The sequence below is a fragment of the Nipponia nippon genome, unplaced genomic scaffold (genome assembly GCF_047370975.1).
Source record: "Nipponia nippon isolate SJK-2023a ecotype South Korea unplaced genomic scaffold, ASM4737097v1 scaffold_5, whole genome shotgun sequence".
Taxonomy (NCBI): Eukaryota; Metazoa; Chordata; class Aves; order Pelecaniformes; family Threskiornithidae; genus Nipponia; species Nipponia nippon.
In genome coordinates this window covers 58,608,054-58,626,584 of record NW_028262369.1, presented here as the reverse complement: position 1 = coordinate 58,626,584, position 18,531 = coordinate 58,608,054, and the positions used below count along the sequence as shown (strand labels likewise).

The window sequence follows — 18,531 nt, the reverse complement described above, 5'->3', positions numbered from 1 at the left end:
TGTGCTGGATATGCCTAGTTCTGCAAACGCACGAGCTCTTCAGCATCCTGATGCCTTCAGCTCCAGAGCAGGTATTCCCGGGGACCATGTGAGATACGGCAGAAAGGAGCCCTCTTCTGGAACAAGGCCATAATGCCCGATTTTGCTGCCTGTGGAAAACTATGGAAAGTAGTGTAACAGGAAGGTCTGTAGCTTAAGCCCCTCATCTGAGAAAAGAAACCAGCTTTTGAATCTCTTGTTCTCCCTCCCTTTCCTAGTCCTCCTAACTTTTTGTTTTCTTGTCTGTTGAGCAATGGGCTACTGGGTTTCGGAGAACTACCTATTCTTATCACATGATTATATTTCTGAACAGTAATCATCAACCCAGGGCTTACCACTGTGTATGGATAGGTAGATTTTTTTTTTTCTCCCTTATGACTCACTTCACAGTTGTTTACACTCTACTGCATTATTGCCTTATTGCTCGGCACTGTTCAAAGTGAAATAGGAGAATTTCCTCTGCTGTCTGTAGAAAATGTAGGTGGAAAAGCCAGACTGAAGATAGGAGGAATACACGAGTTTTTTCAAGGTTTGGAACATATGATTTCCACCAAATGACAAATGTCAGTACAAAGACAGGAGAAGCCAGGTATAAAATAAGGGAAGGATGGTTCTGCCCCTGGAGCAAGCTACAAACTGTTTGTACTCTGAGACCTTCAAGATATAGAAGACTTATGTCATGCAACCGGCAAGAATTTGCCTCTTAAATCTCAAACTACGAAGTGCCACTCTCTTAAGCCTAATGCGAGAGAATGCCTTATTTATAATACCCTAATATTCTAATTTATAATGTTGTTCTTTATTTGCCTTATTCTTTATTGAGTTCAGTGAACTCTGCATAAACCCATCAAAGAATATAAAAGAAATCTAAAAGAAGAAAGAAAAAAACCTTCAGCTCAAAGATACTGTATTGCAATTGTGCAGTGATATTGTGTGACCACAAGTCAGAAGTGAGGGAATAATTTCAAAAGAAAGGTATTTGTGTCCTGCGTTGTGCCTGGAAATAAATATCTAGTGCTATTAATTGTTTTAGAGACTATATGGTAACTATCAAAATAGATTTAAATTTCTAGATTAGCTTTAAAAACCCTGCAGAACAATTCTGGTAAAAGCAAATATGAATAAATAGGTACAGAAACTTTTGTGTACAGGTGTCTCTCACCAAATACACTATTTTAGATTAATTCTTCCCATTTCAACATGACATTTATGTTTCACCATGATCTACAAACAGAAATAACTTAACATAGACAGCTAGTTTGGAAACCATATGTCATGAAAACACAACAAGCAAATTAACTGACTTTGCTGAGCTTAGAGTTAAAAACAAAAGATGACTCTCAGAGCATGGTCTTTGGGCTTTGGTCAGGTGAAAGAAATAGATGTGAGACTCCATGAAAATTAAATGAAAACTGCATCTAGTTGGTGAATAATACACATTCACTGAAGACAGTAATTTGTAGCTGGCAGATGAAGTCCATTTTTTGTTGGACTTATCAGAAAATCCTCATCAATTCAAATAAGTAATCTACCTCCATCAAGGTAATTTGATTTCAGCCTGTGGAAAACAACCGTCAAACCTGGTTGTATTATATCATTACCAGAAATAAAAAAATTCAATAGCACTAAACTTCCAGAAATGATGTAATATCACATTTCATTGAAAAATGTATATTTTGGAGGAAAAAGAACATACCTTAGACAGTGGTTTCCTCTGAGCACAGTTTATACCTCCAATAAAGACCATATTGGGCATCACTGGTCTGACGTACTCAAACACAAAGTCAAATCTTAGAAGCCAAATGGAAGCAGAGTTCAGGAGGTCTAGCAGGGATACGTCTCTCTGAAGGACTTTGGACGAAAACTTTATCGCATCTTCATAGAAACCGTTACAGTACCCACGCTCCATGAGGGCAACCAGTGCATTTTCCACTCTCTGGAAAAAAGTCATGTGGTCCGAGTTGAAGGTAAATAGTCTCGGGGTGTAGGACAGAGGGCTTGAGCACTGTGGTGCTTCATAGTGTAAGTTGCAAGGAAATCCTCTCATGAAGAACACAAACGGAAGAGAAAAATAATGAGCAACTGTTGCTCCACACATAAAAATGGGGTCTGTTAGGACAGCATCAAAGCTGCTTTGATTCAAGTACTGCAGGGTCTCCTTGCTGTTGAACAGGTCCTTGCACTGAACAAAGAACGTACGGAAAACATGCACTGAGGTGTTGTACAGTGCTAGAGTGTTCAGCGGGAAAGGCAGGTCCTTCAGATGAGTGGCAACATACTCATGAAAGGCATTATTCAGCTCTTCTAATGTGTAAGACACTGGGTATGTTTTCACCGTGTATGCCTGTGTCGTCTTCATCTGCCAGCTTACTTCTGGTATAACCACCACCACTTCGTGTCCTCTCTCGGTGAGCTTTTCAACCACTTGTCTCATGCTAAGCCAGTGGCTTCCATCCATGGGCACCACCAGGAGTTTGCCTCCATCTGAGAGGCCAGGAAGGAGGAGGATAAAAATCCAGGCACAGCAAAGCCACAAAGTCATGTTCCTGTGATCAGAATACGGACTGTGAAAGAGTCTCCTCCTTCAGGCAGTAGCTTGAAGATGCTTTTGAAGGAAGCCGATGGGTTTATCTGTTGAGTTGTGCTGCTTTGTCATACTCTTCTAGTTAATGATTCACTGCTTTGGGTTGTGGGTTTTTTGTTTTTTTGGTGTTTTTTTTTTTTCAATACTTGTAAAGCCAAATGCGGTGACCCTTTCCTGTGCTGAGTCATTGGAATTCCTCAGTGTTCAACAGAGAACTAGCTCCCCAGCATGCTAGTCAGATTTCATAGGACTTCCCTCTTGATTGTTGATGTGTCCTGTCTTACCCCTTGGCCGGGGCCAGGGAAGGCAAGGCTCGTGTGAACAACTCCAGCACCACTGTAACAAATGAAAACAGCCTCAACAAATTTCATTGTGGCTGGAAACATGGATGTTCAGATAATTTCTCTGAGGACAGAACAAAAGACCCTCAGGGTAAGGGAAAAGGGCAGATGAACCCACTCTTCTGAGCTAGCAGGAATCTCAACAGTCTATGACACCAAGAAGAGACACTGACTGACCTGGCAGCTGAGGCAGAGATCTGTGAAGCTGAAGCCCGGGTTCTTGCTTCAGAGCAGTAATGCAGTTGTTTCACAGCCTACGAGATGGTCCTCAGGCAGCTGAAAACTCCTCACCACTTGCCTATACATCAAATAGAGGCCAGACATAAAAAGTGTACTAAATATGTTTTAATGACTACTACTCCCCTTATGGGTTGGACTGTTCAGTAGATACTCAGGTGTGAGCCCAGGTATCAGACCTGACTTAAAAGAACACCTTCAGCTCCAGCATGGGTTTGCAAGAGCCATCAGCTTCACAGCATTGCTTTTGACGTTATCGATGCTGAAATGATTAGGAGCCTAAACAGCACCGTGACGTGGAAAAATAATGAAACTTGGGATATTTAGAGCCATGCAGCCTCTGTCCCTCAGGCACACAACTGAGATACAGAAACAATATTTCTCTCCCTTCTGTACCATGGTCAATGCAATGAAATTAATTACATATTGTTTTCTTCTGTTTTCCTGTCAGTCTTTTTCTTTCTTTTTCCCAAAAGTTACAATGCCTGTAACTTTCTCCTTGTGTAGCAAAACTACTGAATGAGTGGCAGAAAGCAGTTCTCTTTCAGGCACTCGATAACTTTTCAGACAACAAAATATTGGAACTTCAGAGTAGGGGGAGAAGCTCTAAAGTGAAAGTGAAAAAAATAGTCTCAGAATCCTTTATGATATTACAAGGGGAAAAAAGATTAATAATAACTAAAATATGCTGTTATTTCCAGATTTATATAAAACACACTTAAAAATGATCATTAGGAAGGTGCCCAGTTTAGTAAACAGCATTTTCTCATGAAAAGCTTGGTTTTGGATTTTTTTTTTTTTGCACCCCCTATTTGCAGAAGAGGAGTAAGCAGAGAGCTGGTAGGGAAATGTCCTGCTGTCCCCTCCCCTCTGCAGCAGAACGAATTTGCCATCCAAACCTCACAGCACCCTTAACGTTAAGAGAGTGGGTGCAAAGGCAAGCGCAGGACGGGTGAGGTTAATCAGTACCTTAGAGGTGTTTCTGAGTGTTTGAGAGTTTGCCAGCGACTGCCTCCGTTGCCTTGGTTATCTGATAGGGGTTTCTCGATGAGTTAAATTTTGCCGAGTTCAAGGGAGTGCGAGATAAGAGTTGCTTACCTCTCACACGTGGTCACCCATGCAATAAGACAGTGGGAACTTTGAATTTGGGTAAGAAGCCACATAACTGGGGAATGCCAGGGGAGGAATGGATAACCTCAAGAGAGCGGGGCTGTGCTGGAAGGCTGCAGCAGGAAGGAGGGACATTGTGTCAGCACAACTGCTGCCCGTGGCTCTGCAGCCCCACTGGCACGATGTGTGTGATCATAGCGGACCACGGTGAGACTCAACGCTGGTAGCAAGTGAGGTGCCAGCTGAGTCACTCTAGGCTCGGTGGCAGCATTAGGAAGGCAGCTGTGAACACCTGCTTGTTTCAAAGAGGGAGCTGGTCTTCTCTGATTATTGCCCAGGCTCATCTGTATTTGCAATCCCAATGCCGGTACGAGCCCTGGCCTACCCTTGATGGCACCTAGGAGGGAACTGGACCAGGAGGGGTGCGTGGAGAAGCAGCCCCAGCCTCCATGAGGGCAATTTGTCGCAGCAGAAGCCCTTGTGCTACAAGGCTGGTATGCTGAGCTTCATCCCTGGCTATGTTTTTCAGAAGGCTTCAGCAGGGCCTGTCCCTGGTGGTGGTCTGACAGGTTTGGGTGTCGCTCTTCTCCCCTGCCAGGTCCACCACCCAGCAGACGCAGGGCTGGGCCAGACTGGGCTTCCTCCAGGCCCTCAGGCTGGCGAGGCAGCGCAGGCCCCGGGGGCTCCATGGCAACGCCTGCCCCCTCATCCCCGCGACGGGGAGGTGTCACCCACGCTACCAGCAGGCTGACTCCCGCCATGCACCGCGGCCGGCAGGAAACTACAGCCCCCAGAAGGCCTTGCGGGGAGGCCTGCCTTCCAGCGGGCAGTGCGGCTCCCCCCGCCAGCGCGGTGACGCTCTGGCGCCGCACTACGACTCCCAGCAGGCTGTGGGCGCCCGCCCGCCCCGGGGCCGCGTTGCCGGCCGGTCTTCGGTTCGCATCGGCGCCGGTGCCCGGCAGTTCCTTCCCGCCCCCCGCAGGAGGCCTCCGTCGGGCCCGCTCCAGCGGGAGCGGCTGGAGTGCGGGGGCGCTGCTGTTCTCTCTCCGGGGCTTGGCCAGGTGCGTGAGGTCCCGGGGCCGCCGCGGCCTTTAGGTCCCAGCGTGCTTTGCGCGGCGCCACAACAAACATGGCGGCGGCCGCGGGCTCGTGGGGGTAGGGGCCGACCCGGCTCCAGGTGCTGGCTCTGAGCTGTGAGTCGGGCTAGGCAGCGGCGAGGGGCTGTGTCCCGCCAGCCCTGGCGCTGCGGGTCGGCCGGGGTGCGGGCGGCAGGCCCAGGGCACCGGTCTTCCTTCTCTTCGGTACCGGTGAGACCGCGTCTGAAGACTGGGCCCAGCCCCGTGGGGGCTCCGGGGCTGGAGCATATGGGAGGTGGGTAGAGGCGGGGGGAGCCGGGTGAGTTCAGCCTGAAGAAAAGAAGGCGAGATGGAGACCGTACTGCTGTCGGGAGGGTATAGGTGTAGCCTGAGTCTTGCAGGGGTTGCACTGGCGTAGGATGAGAGGTGCCAGACCCAAGTTACAACATGGGAGGTTCTCATCAGAGATAAGGAATATAGAGGAGGGGCTTAGAGGGGTTTTGTTGTCTCCTTTCATGGAGTTATTCCAACTTTGGCAGGACAAGGCCCTAATAAGCAATGTGCTCTAAGTTTGCCCTGCTTTGTGAGGATATTGCAACAGAGACATCACTGAGAGATTTGTTCTAATCTGTATTACTGTGTGATTTTTAAGGGAAGGAAGCTGCTCACAGAAGTGCTTTGAGGATCCTGAAATAAGGATCAAGGGAGGATTTGGCACTGTCCAGCTGAACTGCTTCTCTGGAGTGGTGGGTGGTACAGCAGACTGTCAGTAAGATGATCGCTGTCTCCTAGATACGTGCCTTTTTATGGTGAATAACCTTATTAGGAGCAAGCTGTTGTGTATTTGAATGAGGAAAATAGGAAGGGTTATAATCTTTGGATGGTTAAATGCTAAAGTGCAGCAGGCCTAACTGGAAAAATGAATGAAAGCTGTGAGACAGTTTGGCAAGAGGCTAAACCTAGTAATTATGTCTTGAAGCATGGGAGGTTGGACCTTCACGGGTTTTTGGAGGGCTTTTTTTTATGTGATCAAGGTACAAGAGCTGCATTCAGAGGATAAAAACCTAATGCAAAGACATTAAAATTATTTCTTTCCTGTCTGTGTTCATTGAGAAGGATCTCCAGCCACATAATTTTATTTTGTGGGGATTTATAAGGGGGATATGTATTGTATGAAGTGCTGAAGAAGCATTATAGAACAAGCAGAGTGAACACTGCCATGCTGCTTCTGACCATAGCCATTTGTGTAAAAATTGCTCCACTGTGGGAAGGACTAAAATGGGCTTAATGTAGTGCTATTTTATACAAAAAGGTTTACGAGATGCCTGAAGAACTACCCGCTGGTTGAATGGGGGGCTATCGACTATGTTTGGATTTTCAAAAGGTGTTCAATAAGGTTTGCTGCTGAAGGCTCTTAAAGAAATTAAGCTGACACAGGAGAAGAAAGTTGTTGCTTGATTAAATAATTAGCTAAAAGATAGGAAATAGAAGATCAACTGTCACAGAGGGGAGTGAGAGGGAGTTTCTTTGTATCTTTGCTAGGGCCTGTGTTCAGCATATCATAAACTATCAGGAGAAAAACTGAATGCTGAGGCGATTAATTTTTCTTGTGACATCAACTGATATACTGCAGTAAAGATAAGTGCTGTTAGTGGAGCTTTAAAGTGTTCATGCTCATGGGTGGCTGAACGACACAATAGCAGGTAATAATTACATTGTTGTCTGTGCAAAGAGATGCAGCATGGGGCAGAGATGATCACAACTTTAGGGTTATGTATATATACACATATTTATGTGAAGCACGTATATAGTGGTAGGGTTTGAAGTGAACATACAGGAGTGAGACCTTGGGGTAATAATAAACATTGCTTAAAGCAGTTTAGTGCTCAGCAGTTGTACAAAAAGAAAATAAACCAGAGCATTATTTTTTATAAATATATAAATAATATATGTATATATAGCCATGGTTTGCACACATCTTGAACATTGTAGGCAGATGTGGTCCTCTGATCTCAGAAACAGGCAAAAGAGAAGTTTAAGGGGTTCAGAGGAGGTAGATAAGGATAATAAAAGACAGGGAACAAGTTCAGTTGTAGGAATGACTATGTCTTTATGGAGGCTTTTGTCTGGAAGAGATTTTTTGAGTGGAATAGGATAAAGATCTGTGAACTCGCAAGTGGAATGAAGGTAGCTAGGCGAATGATTATTCACTACTTCAGTATAACTCATTGATTACTGCTAATACAAGAGCTACAGCACACCAAATGAAATCATGGGGTGGCAAATACGAAACAAAAGGGAGCTAACTGTGGGAATGCTGGTACATGCGAAGAGGTCGCAAGGCTTCTGAAAAGAACTGAAAAAATTCCCATAAGAAGAATTAGTTGTCATTGAGTTTCTGGCTCAAACGTCTGGAAGCAAAGATAATATTTTCATAAAATGTCACTGTATTTTTGACCAGTTATTACGCTCTTCCCATCTGAACTGGCCAATGCTAGAGACAGGTTACTTGTGCTTATGGATTTGTTGAGACACAGTGCAGGGATTTTGATGAGTTTGAGAGGCATTGTGTACCTTTCTTGCAGGAAACTGGGCAACGTGAGCACTAGTTAATTGTACGTGTTTGGAAGGACATATTTATTTTGCTATGCACGTTTTTGCTGATGCAAAATTGAAATGTGATGTATTTGATTCTATTTAAAAGTCTATGCAGACCTGTGCTAACATAAATGCTTTTAATTCACCCTTTTTCTTGTTATGTTAGTGCGCACTTTTGTATGGATCTGTCATTCATTTTTAGAATGTACAGCATAAGATGCAAAAAGTTATAAAGAAATTCTTCAGTCAGGGCTGAAAGGTTCATCTTGAAGGATCAGAGGTGGGTGGATTCAATTGCATTTTTTATAGTAAATAGATAATTTTATATTTTTTAAGGATTGTTTTGCCTTCACAATGTTTGGGGACTTATTTGAAGAGGATTTTTCCTTTATTTCAAACAATCATTGTGGAAAAGGGAAGAAATCAAAGCCCAGAGATTCTGAGCCTCCAGCTCCCAGGGATTTCACCAACCTAAGTGGTATCAAAAATCAGGGTGGGACCTGCTACCTCAATTCCCTTCTGCAGACTCTGCTTTTCACACCTGAATTTAGAGGTAACACATTCAAAATCTTCTTAAAGTAATGTTGGAATTGATATTTTACAGCGACTTGCATTTCTAGTTATTTATTAAAGAAACACCACAAACAGATAATTTTCAGGAAGAATATATTTCAGTTCACTTTAAATAAGTTATTACAGAATACTCATTGCTCTTGGTCTGTAAAATTAGTATCATCACTTCTGCACAAAATGTATCGTAAACATTACCTTTTCTTACAGGTGGACAGCTACATTTTGTGTAAACAAGACAGGTTATTGCTGTCTATAAAGTATCGTTCATTTTTTTAATGCAACCACTACAATTCCTGAAAAAATAGATATTTTGCCATCTAAACACCTTCATGTGTACTTATGCTTTATTGTTACAGCTTGAACCAGTTGCAAGGATGACTGATGTTCAGAAATGTTGTTTAATGTCTTAATTTGCCAAGAAGAATAGCATCATAATGCTTGATAGTTAAAATACAATAAATCTTTACAGAGGAGGCATTGTCTTTTTTTAAATAGGCATTTTTCTTTACAATTACAGAGGCGCTGTTCTCTCTAGGACCTGAAGAACTTGGGATTCTGGATGACAGCAGTAAACCGGATGCAAAGGTATTTAAAATTTTCTTGTCATTAGTCACTGCTGAATGTCGATTCGGAAGAATATTGTTTCAATTTGCATGAAGCCTTTCATGAGAATGAATGACAGCTTAACTTCGAAGTTGGTTGGCTGATACTCAGTTTTGGGTGCAGATGTAAGTTTTCAGTGCCGTAAGCTTTTGCTTCAAAAGTAAGATATTGAGCCCATTTCTGCTGAATTTGAAAGCAGAGATCCTTTTGTCTTCAAGAGGAACAATCCCAAAGCGTGTACTGTCCTTTTTAGATTTTTCTCTTTTGTAACTGAAGCTACAGTGCTAAGACTTCTTTGGCACCAGAAAAAAAATCTAAATGTCTGTGCAACCGAGGTGATTACACTGAGGCTCTCTGAAGGTTTAACAGCCCACCCGTGCACAAGATGGTATGAGACTGGAATTCAGTCTTGTTTAAAAAGTGCTTACTAAAGTTAACTACAGAATTTCATTGTTTAGTTTTTGGGTTGAAGTGATACAACTGGTTGCTTGGAAAACTTTTTTCTTTTTAAGTCAAAGATAAATATAGGTAGCTAATCAAGCTTGTTGACATTAACCATTCTCATTCACATCTTGTTCCACCCCATCACAAAACTCTTTCCTGAGCAAGGAGTAGCACATGTTAAATCTGTATGTCCTGATGTCTTGTAGCTGAGTTCTTAGGGTTTAGCATTACAAAAAATGTCAGAGAAAGTTGTCCTTTTTTACTATGGTGATGGCTTAATTTTAACTGTACAGTTCTGCTTTATCACAAAATGTATGTTCCATGACTATATTTGGCTGAATAAGGTGAGGCACTGTAGGTATTTGGGAATCAAATATGTCTGATGTTTTGGTGTCAACTGGGTAACCTGTGTTATGAAAGCCGTAGACAATGGTGGTTTATAACAAGTTTTATACTAAATTATTTTTAAAAGATTGGTTTGAAGACTCTTTCTGATCTGTTGGGTATATTTTGTTTTTTATTTCTAGGTTCGAATAATTCCATTGCAACTTCAGCGGTTATTTGCTCAGCTTCTGCTCTTGGACCAGCAAGCTGCGTCTACAACAGACCTTACTGACAGCTTCGGGTGGAACAGCAATGAGGTACACGTCACCATCAGTGACACCATCATAGATAAACCTTTTCCTGAATGGAAAAGATTTTTTTTGAAGTTTGACATTTAAGACATTTCTTAAAATACTTCAGGCTGTGGAGATAGCATTAAATTGGGTCAATTATTGTTGTATCTCCACATGAAGTACATGCCAGTTGTTTACAGAGAGCAACAGAAGAAAATTGTTCTGTTAGATACAATTTCAGTAGCTTTTCCTTTGTTTTTACAGGACCATTTTTCCAACAGTAATTAGGGTACTTGTCCTTCAAATACTTAGATTCTTACCTAAATTGAACTATGTAACTCATCTTAGAGTTTAGTCTAAATCTACCTAACTGAAAGTGTCTTAGGTGGGTTATAGTTTATGTACTTGTAGCTGCTCAGAGAGCATAACTAAATTAAGAGTAACAAATAATAATAAAGGTAGTAATTTACTACTCAAGTAAATAGTAAATATATGGGTAGTCTTTGAGGCAGCTGTCTTTGTAACACTTAGTATATGTTGATTTTAAGCAATAAGCAAAGCAGATGGCACTATTTTATTCCTTCAAGTTTGTTTGGTTGTTTTTTTTATCATGCAGGAAATGAGGCAGCATGATGTGCAGGAATTAAATCGGATTCTGTTCAGTGCTTTGGAAACTTCTCTTGTGGGCACCTCGGGTCATGACCTTATTAACCGGTTGTACCATGGGACTGTTGTCAACCAGATTGTTTGTAAAGAATGCAAGAATATCAGTGAGAGACAGGTAAAGTCAGAGGATTTTCCAGGATAGGTTTCTGTTCAGTCTGTTGAAGATACTTTGCGTTGTTTGGTTTGTTTTTTTTTTTAACTCCAAAAATAATGACATCTTTCTTGAGTGTCACTGGTGGCCTTGTTGAATCTAGGTAGTGTGTATTGGTTAGGGTGCTGCAGACTTGAAAACGTGAAAATTATGCATGACTGTTTTTAAGTCTTGGCTGGTGTTTTCTAAACCACCTACATCAGAGTGACTCACAGGTGAAAAAACAAGTGTTATTGCATTTTCTGAGTTGGCAAGCATTGCCTTTAGTAGATGTAGTTAGGAGAGAGCTGAACAGTAGGGTAACAACAGTAAAACATATCTTTACATTCTTTTACTGCTCTTTGTAATTTAAAAAAAAACATTCCTTGTTTGTTTTAAATTAATTTCTCTTATGTGAATATATGGGGTCTCCCCCTGCCATCAACAGTGAAAGCACAATGAGTGCTCACATCTGCTGTGGTGAATGGGATGAGTATCTTTCTAATGTACTGTGAACTTACACTGCTTACTACCTTATTTCTTTGTTGTACTTCTGCATAGGAAGATTTCTTAGACCTAACAGTGGCAGTAAAAGGTGTTGCTGGCTTGGAGGAGGCCCTGTGGAACATGTATGTAGAAGAAGAGTACTTTGAAAATGAGAACTTGTATCGATGTGGAGCCTGTGATAAACTTGTTGAAGCTTCAAAGGTAATTCATTGGTGATTCTCGGCTTTCACTTTGCTAACGTTTAGGAGAACTTTTACATTGCTGTGTCTGCCCTCTAACTCTGAAATGAAAAAATCTGTCTTTAATCGGTTGATATATAACAAGAGGATGCCAAAATCTGACCTGTTTTTTAAAACCTCAGCAACTATGTAAAGAAAAGCTCATGTGACTCATTTCTTGACTTGAATGTTGTTGCAGTCTTTAATCTAGCCAGCAATGAATGGGATGGCATATAGTTTCAAGAATATTGCCTCATTCACACACCTCTACTGCCCCTGGCTTTGTGCATTTCAGAAGATAGGATAAAAGATAAGTGAGAGCATAAGGAAAAAATAAACAGATCCATGTAATGAAGAAAACCATGGAAACTCTCTCATGAAGAACCCAAATGGGAGAGAAAAATAATGAACAGATGTTACTCTGCATAGGGAAATGGGATTTGTTGATCCAGGTGTTGCATTGTTTCCCTGATGTTGAACAGTGATAAATTAACACCATAGTAGGTGTTTTCAATGTGTTCTATAGTGCTAGAGCCTTCAGGTGAATAAGAATGTATTCATGCAAGGAACCATCCAACTTTTCTGATGTGTAAGACACTGGGTGCCTTTTCACAGTGTATGCCTGTGTCGTCTTCATCTGCCAGCTTACTTCTGGTATAACCACCACCACTTCGTGTCCTCTCTCGGTGAGCTTTTCAACCACTTGTCTCATGCTAAGCCAGTGGCTTCCATCCATGGGCACCACCAGGAGTTTTCCTCCATCTGAGAGGCCAGGAAGGAGGAGGATAAAAATCCAGGCACAGCAAAGCCACAAAGTCATGTTCCTGTGATCAGAATACGGACTGTGAAAGAGTCTTCTCCTTCAGGCAGTAGCTTGAAGATGCTTTTGAAGGAAGCCGATGGGTTTATCTGTTGAGTTGTGCTGCTTTGTCATACTCTTCTAGTGAACGATTCACTGCTTTAATCTGTGCTCAGCTATGGGTGAGAACTGTTGGTTTTGAGTTGTGGTTTGTTTTTTTTTTTTTTTTTTTTTTTTTGTACTTGTAAAACCAAATGCAGTGACCCTTTCCTGTGCTGAGTCATCAGAGCTCCTCAGTGTTCAAGGTAGAACAGTTGACATTAAGCCTGTGGTGTTTATTGAGAGTGATCTCCAGGAGCTCAGGGACATCAGACTGGAGTACTCCTTTGTCTGCCTAGTTCCCTGCCTTCACCCCTGGGCACCTTGGGAAAGCTTCAGATGCTTGACACTTGTTGATGTTGGTATCCTCCAGAGGAATTGTGTATGTGATCCTGAGTGCTTTGTTAAATGGTGGCGTGGCTATTAACACTGGTTATTGTCTGTATGCCAGTGCAGCCTGCAGCATCCTTGTGCTGACAGCTTGTCTCTGTTTGTTGTTTTACAACAGTTTGGACTGGTTTCCCCAACATAGTAATCGAATTTAAGACTTTTTATGTGTCTTGTCATCCATCCCCTTAGCCAGGGCCAGGGAAGAGCAGCCCAGTGAGAGCTTTACAAGAGTTGTAGGTCTTTGAATTGTGTTTTTCCAGAATGATACAAAGTGGTGCTTGGTTATCTTCTGTGCTAGTTTTTCATTTTGTAAGATTTTTTTATAAAAAGTTGCTCCTTTTTCCTGTTATTCCCACTATTTTTTGTAAAGGGGAAGCAGACATAGGCTGTTAGTACACTCTGCCTTTGACATACTCTGCCCTCTTCACAACAGCAAAGCTCTTTGGCCTACTGTGTTGACTTTCTTCTGCAGCAGGATGAGTGCAATCCAAACCTTGCAGCACCCTTAATGTGGAAGGGAGTGGGTGCAAAGGCAAGCTGAGGACAGGTGAAGTTAACCAGTGACTCGGGAGTCCAGGAACATTTGTGAGTGCCTCACATGGCTTGGTTATAAGGGCTTGTTTGAGTTAAATTTTGCTGGGTTCAGGGAAGTGCAAGATAAGAGTTGTTTACCTCTCAAATGTGGTCACGCATGCAAGAAGACAGTGGGAACTCTGAACTTTGGTAAAAAGTCACATAGCTGGGAGATGCCAGGGTATGAATGGATGACCTCAAGAGAGGGGCTGCGCTAGAAGGCTGTAGCAGGAAGGAGGGACGTTGTGTCAGCACAACTGCTGCCTGTGGCTCTGTGGCCTCACAGGCATAATGTGCATGATCAGAGCAGACTATAGTGAGAGTCAACACTGGCAGCAAGTGAGGTGCCAACTGAGTCACTCGAGGCTCCGTGGCAGCATTAGGAAGGCAGCTGCCTAACAGTGTGACCACTTGCCCACAGCTAGCCTGTTTCAAAGACAAGATGGCCCATACTTACCCACTCCATTCCTCCCTTCCTTCAGTATGCTGTGGGTCTTTGGGTGTTATTCTTCCCCCTTTTTTGTCTTGGTCTCTAGAGAATTTAGTAGTTGAAGAACCTTGTGTTCTAGAACTTTATCAAATTTTAATTGTACAGTCTGATTATCACTCTAAACTTGGAAGAGCATGCAAAATCCTTTGTGCCACTAAGCTCTGCACAGTAGTCTTCAAAATTGACGGAAATTAAATACCTAATTCAGCGAGTTTCTTAAGCCATATGTGTGTTCCTGGGAGGCTCTCTGATGTGGCTCTGCAAATGGATAGTTGGGTGGAGACATCGGGAAGGCTCAGAAGTGTGTCTGTTGTATCTGCACTTACATACCGAGGTGATGCAAGGTGGTTGGTTTTGTTTCACACCAGGGTTCCTGATGTGTTCATGCACCAAGTTGTTCAATCTTGATTAATATTCTTCCTTACTAAAATGTATTATGTTGGCTTTCCTGCCTTGAAGGTTCTCCTCTATATAAATGAAGGAGACTTTAACCCTTGCTTGGTTGTTCTGTGGCCGTCTGTAGGGCCTCCCAGGATACACCTACCCCATGCCGCTCAGGCACAGCATCGTGCTCATTTACCATAGCCCACAGATCTTAGTCAAGGCCCTTGTCTTCAAGCAGCCTGGCAGATCTTAAGCAAGATGCCACTGTGATATATTCTGGTGACATTTTTCAGACCATTTCTGTTGCATTCGGAGGCAGCCCAACAGTCACTCAGCAGCAGGCTGCAAAATACATGTGGGAGTGATCTCTCTTTCTGGACAATATGCAGCTGTCAGAGCTAGTTATGTTACAGATAGGATCATTTCTGACTTCTGCATTTGAAAACACTGTGCCTGTACGAGCCCTGACCTATACTTAGGGTCACACAACCCCAAAGAACTAGAAAACTCCTCAGTGGTCATTGGAATAAACCTCAGGTGAAGTACAAATGCTGCTTTTGGAGGAGATGACCAGGAGGGGCCAGAAGAGTAATAACCCCAGCCTCAGTTGAGGTCCGTTCCTTGCAGCAGAAGCAAGCATGTAGGCTATGTTTGTAGGTTGAGCTTCATTCATAGCTGTTTTTTTTGGGTGGCTTCAGAGCCTATGCCAGATGCTGAGTGTCTCACTGTTCATCCGGGAATGGCGAAGCTGCCGTGAAGCTGTGTTGCTCTGCTGCAACACCTGCTTTTCAGCAGCAGAGTGTGCTTTTTACTCTGGGCTCCCAGGGTCTGTGTGGGACTGATGGTGGCAGGTGCTGTGCAATGGGCTGAGCGCAAAGTTGCTGGGAAGATGCTATAGAGTCTGACTTTATGCGTAAGCACAAACCCAGGGGTTTGAAACAGTTACTTCTTAGCATAAAGTTCAAGAAAATCCTCTCACAAAGAACACGTGGGCTATGGAAATGTAATTACTGAATAGAATCTCATCAATGCCCTCCTTTGTTTTCTGTGGAAGGATAAAGTATGGGACTGGTGATCACCATTCAAGGAAGGTGTAGGGCTTAACAGAGGGGAAAGATCTTGAAAGCTTTTAGGATGTCTAGTTAATAGGGAAATTGAGAATTAGGGAAGACATTTTAAATATGAGAACACTGGTCTTGTCTGCCTGGTTGTATCAAAGCTTTGTTGGAAAGTAAAGAGTTGACCATAGCAAAGTGGAAACACTATTCTGTATAACCGTGTGCTTACAACTTTTTTTAATCATTTTACAGTCTGCCAAGCTACGCAAGTTGCCACCCTTTCTCACCATTTCTCTACTGAGATTTAACTTTGACTTTGAGAAGTGCGAACGATACAAGGAAACGAGCTGCTATACGTTCCCTATCCAGATAAATCTGAGGCCTTTTTGTGAGCAGGTATGTACTGTTATATTTGTTAGTTTCTATATACTCTGCAGAGAGCTGATATCTCAAGGACAAGTTATCTTTTATTTTGCATTTTGTCAGGGCAAGGTTTTTGAGAAACTTTGTGGGGTTCTCCTCTGTCCTCAGTTCCAAATTTTTGGAATTCCAACTTGTTTCCAATATACCAGTTTCTAACTGAGTGGGAAATACCTTGTAGTATACAAGGGGAAAGGGTATAATAATTACCTAAAACCTAATCTGACATTTGCTTGAAAGGAAGATTATCACCTGGAAATTGAGATTAAATTTGTTTTTGTATTGTCATTGTCAGATAAGGTCATGTATAAATTTAGCTAAGATATGTTTTATGTGCCAGTAGTTATTTCATTTTTCTTAGGAATTTGTCTTTGCGTTCATTTATATGTATTTTGATTATAAACTGAGCTATACCAGTGCTCGATGACAATTTTTGATCCTTAAAATATATAAAGAATATACTTAATAGAGGCACTGTTATTGAAAAAGACATTTTTCTTATTGAACTGTTGCAGTGCAAGCTTGGAAACTTCTCAGTGTTTGCATTTGAGGAAGCCTTTTCTTTCACTTGGTTTGTGTATATAAATGTGTTGCTTGGGTTTTTTTCTAGCCTTTTAAACCAAATAAGCCTGGTTATGAACATACAGGTTGAGCACTTCTATTATTTGCATCAATATTTCGTTATTTTAAATTCTGAATTTTGAATTTCCAATATTGTTCATAATCATGCTTAAAAAGTTGCAGAATAAGCTTGTGCCTTGGTCTGTGGTTTGTATCAGTCCATACTTGTGTTCCCCAACACTGAAAAGCCATTTCAATCTCTGCACGTGTCAATGCACACTGAGAAATATCTGAAGCTATGCTGATGGTGTAAAACTGTCCTTGTGTGAAAGACTTGCTGATATATATTATTGTTGTTATTATTGTTTTTCTTTTTAAAGACTGAAATGGATGATTCAGAGTACATGTATGAGCTCTTCTCTGTTATTATACATAAAGGTGGCTGCTATGGAGGACACTATCATGTTTATATCAGAGATGTGGATGAATTAGGAAACTGGCAATTACAAGTAAGTTCTAAAGGTTTTCCTTCCTTGCTTGATGTCTCATTTTTCAGAGAAGTATTAAGAGCTAGTGGATGAAATATACATCCAAACTAATGAATATTTTAGTGAGGCATTTGGCCTCTTACCTCATTGAGAAGGCTAGTTTTCCATAGTATGTGATCTCTATCAAGATTTTGTAGCAAATTTTAGCTTTCCGATCTGGTGAACTATCTCATGTTACTGGGCTCACTTTTTCTTTCCCAAATGAATTAATATCTTTGCTCAAGACTAGCACAGTGATTTTAATGGATGACTCCGGCTGGGTGTTTGTAAATAATATGTGAATACCTTTTCTGCTAAAAAAAACCTGATAGTTGATATTCTGTATGACAATATACAGTCCGTAGCAGGTGAAAATGGCCATTTTCAATTATAGTATAATTGTTGTTGTGTGAAACAACAGTGTTTGTGAATCTCCTATTTTTCTTATACAGGAAGAAGAGGATAGGCTGATTGAAGATAAGGCTTTAAGAGATACTGAAAATGCCAAAGAAGTAGAAAATCCATTGGCAATGTTGAAAGGGATTTTATCAGAGGTATGGTATGTAAGGAGTTTATTGCTTTGATTTGATATTAAGGAACCTAGAAGAAGGGGTTAGTGTATGCAAGAGTGGGCAGGTTTAAGTGTACAGAACTCTTGTGAACTTATTGTGAAGCATGTAAATCTTATAACTTAACCTGACTTTAATACTAATAGTGGCTCTTCATACAGAAAACGGACGTTTCTGAGTATTTTTTAAGTTGCTTGCCGAAGCTGTTGCAAAAGCTGGTGTTACATTTGCTTACTAACAAACAGGAATGGTTTAAGCAGTTCAGAATTGGCTTCTTTGTGTTGATCCCTTGACTTTTGTAGCCTTCGTTATCCTAGTTTTTAATTTCTCTGTAGGAAGAATCTAAACAAATTCCCGTGGATCAATTAGGGCAGAAATTATTGGAGAAAATAGGGGTGTCCTGGAATAAGAAATATCGAAAACAATATGGAGCATTACGAAAGGTAATATGCATGTATGTTAATTTGGTTTTTACTGTTAAGATAACCTTACATTTATATTCCTATTGAATAGTCAGTAGGATGGTAACTGAAAATACCGACACTTGGACTAGCAAGATAGACCATCTGTACGAGAGGTTTGTAAGATAAATTAGTAGACTGGGGAACACAGTATCTTTTTTTGTATTTTTGTATCTTTTTTTTTTTCTATCTGTGTGGTTGGCCTATAAAAGAATTAACGTTATCTACTGAACCTTGTTTCACTTGTGTCTGTGGATGAAACTGCAACAACACTACTGCCACTTTAACATAAAAGCACTCATGAGAATTAAAGAAGAAATACAATACTACTTCACAGTTGTAACAGAAGTGAGGTTTTGAAAATGTGCGCCACTTCTTGGTTGATTAGGGCATGTCCATAAAATTAACACTTACAGTAAAATCTTGTGTTTGTCTAATAGGTTACTGTATTTTCTAA

General features: G+C 41.6%; 2 protein-coding genes across 16 annotated transcripts in view; one reads left to right on the top strand and one right to left on the bottom strand.

The window, feature by feature from the left end:
* The window catches only part of LOC104010044 (UDP-glucuronosyltransferase 1A1), a 34,806-nt gene extending 32,167 nt beyond the window's left edge, over nucleotides 1-2,639 (bottom strand). Inside the window, exon 1 of the mRNA XM_087730636.1 lies at nucleotides 1,736-2,639. Coding sequence (XP_087586762.1) covers nucleotides 1,736-2,581 — 846 coding nt within the window. The 5' untranslated portion in view covers nucleotides 2,582-2,639. The remainder of the gene's footprint in view (nucleotides 1-1,735) is intronic.
* A 2,545-nt stretch (nucleotides 2,640-5,184) lies between these two features.
* Nucleotides 5,185-18,531, top strand: part of USP40 (ubiquitin specific peptidase 40) — a 54,818-nt gene continuing 41,471 nt past the window's right edge. For 7 of the 15 annotated variants that reach the window (XM_087730486.1, XM_087730485.1, XM_087730484.1 and 4 more), the window contains exons 1-10: nucleotides 6,040-6,196; nucleotides 8,322-8,538; nucleotides 9,076-9,143; nucleotides 10,133-10,246; nucleotides 10,839-11,003; nucleotides 11,580-11,726; nucleotides 15,789-15,932; nucleotides 16,898-17,026; nucleotides 17,497-17,598; nucleotides 17,949-18,056. In XM_087730486.1, the coding sequence (XP_087586612.1) occupies nucleotides 6,194-6,196; nucleotides 8,322-8,538; nucleotides 9,076-9,143; nucleotides 10,133-10,246; nucleotides 10,839-11,003; nucleotides 11,580-11,726; nucleotides 15,789-15,932; nucleotides 16,898-17,026; nucleotides 17,497-17,598; nucleotides 17,949-18,056 (1,197 nt within the window). In that variant the 5' untranslated portion in view covers nucleotides 6,040-6,193. Of the gene's footprint in view, nucleotides 5,373-5,430; nucleotides 5,683-6,039; nucleotides 6,197-8,321; nucleotides 8,539-9,075; nucleotides 9,144-10,132; nucleotides 10,247-10,838; nucleotides 11,004-11,579; nucleotides 11,727-15,788; nucleotides 15,933-16,897; nucleotides 17,027-17,496; nucleotides 17,599-17,948; nucleotides 18,057-18,531 lie in introns of those variants that run through there. The other 8 variants (XM_087730493.1, XM_087730483.1, XM_087730496.1 and 5 more) reach the window with 8 other exon arrangements.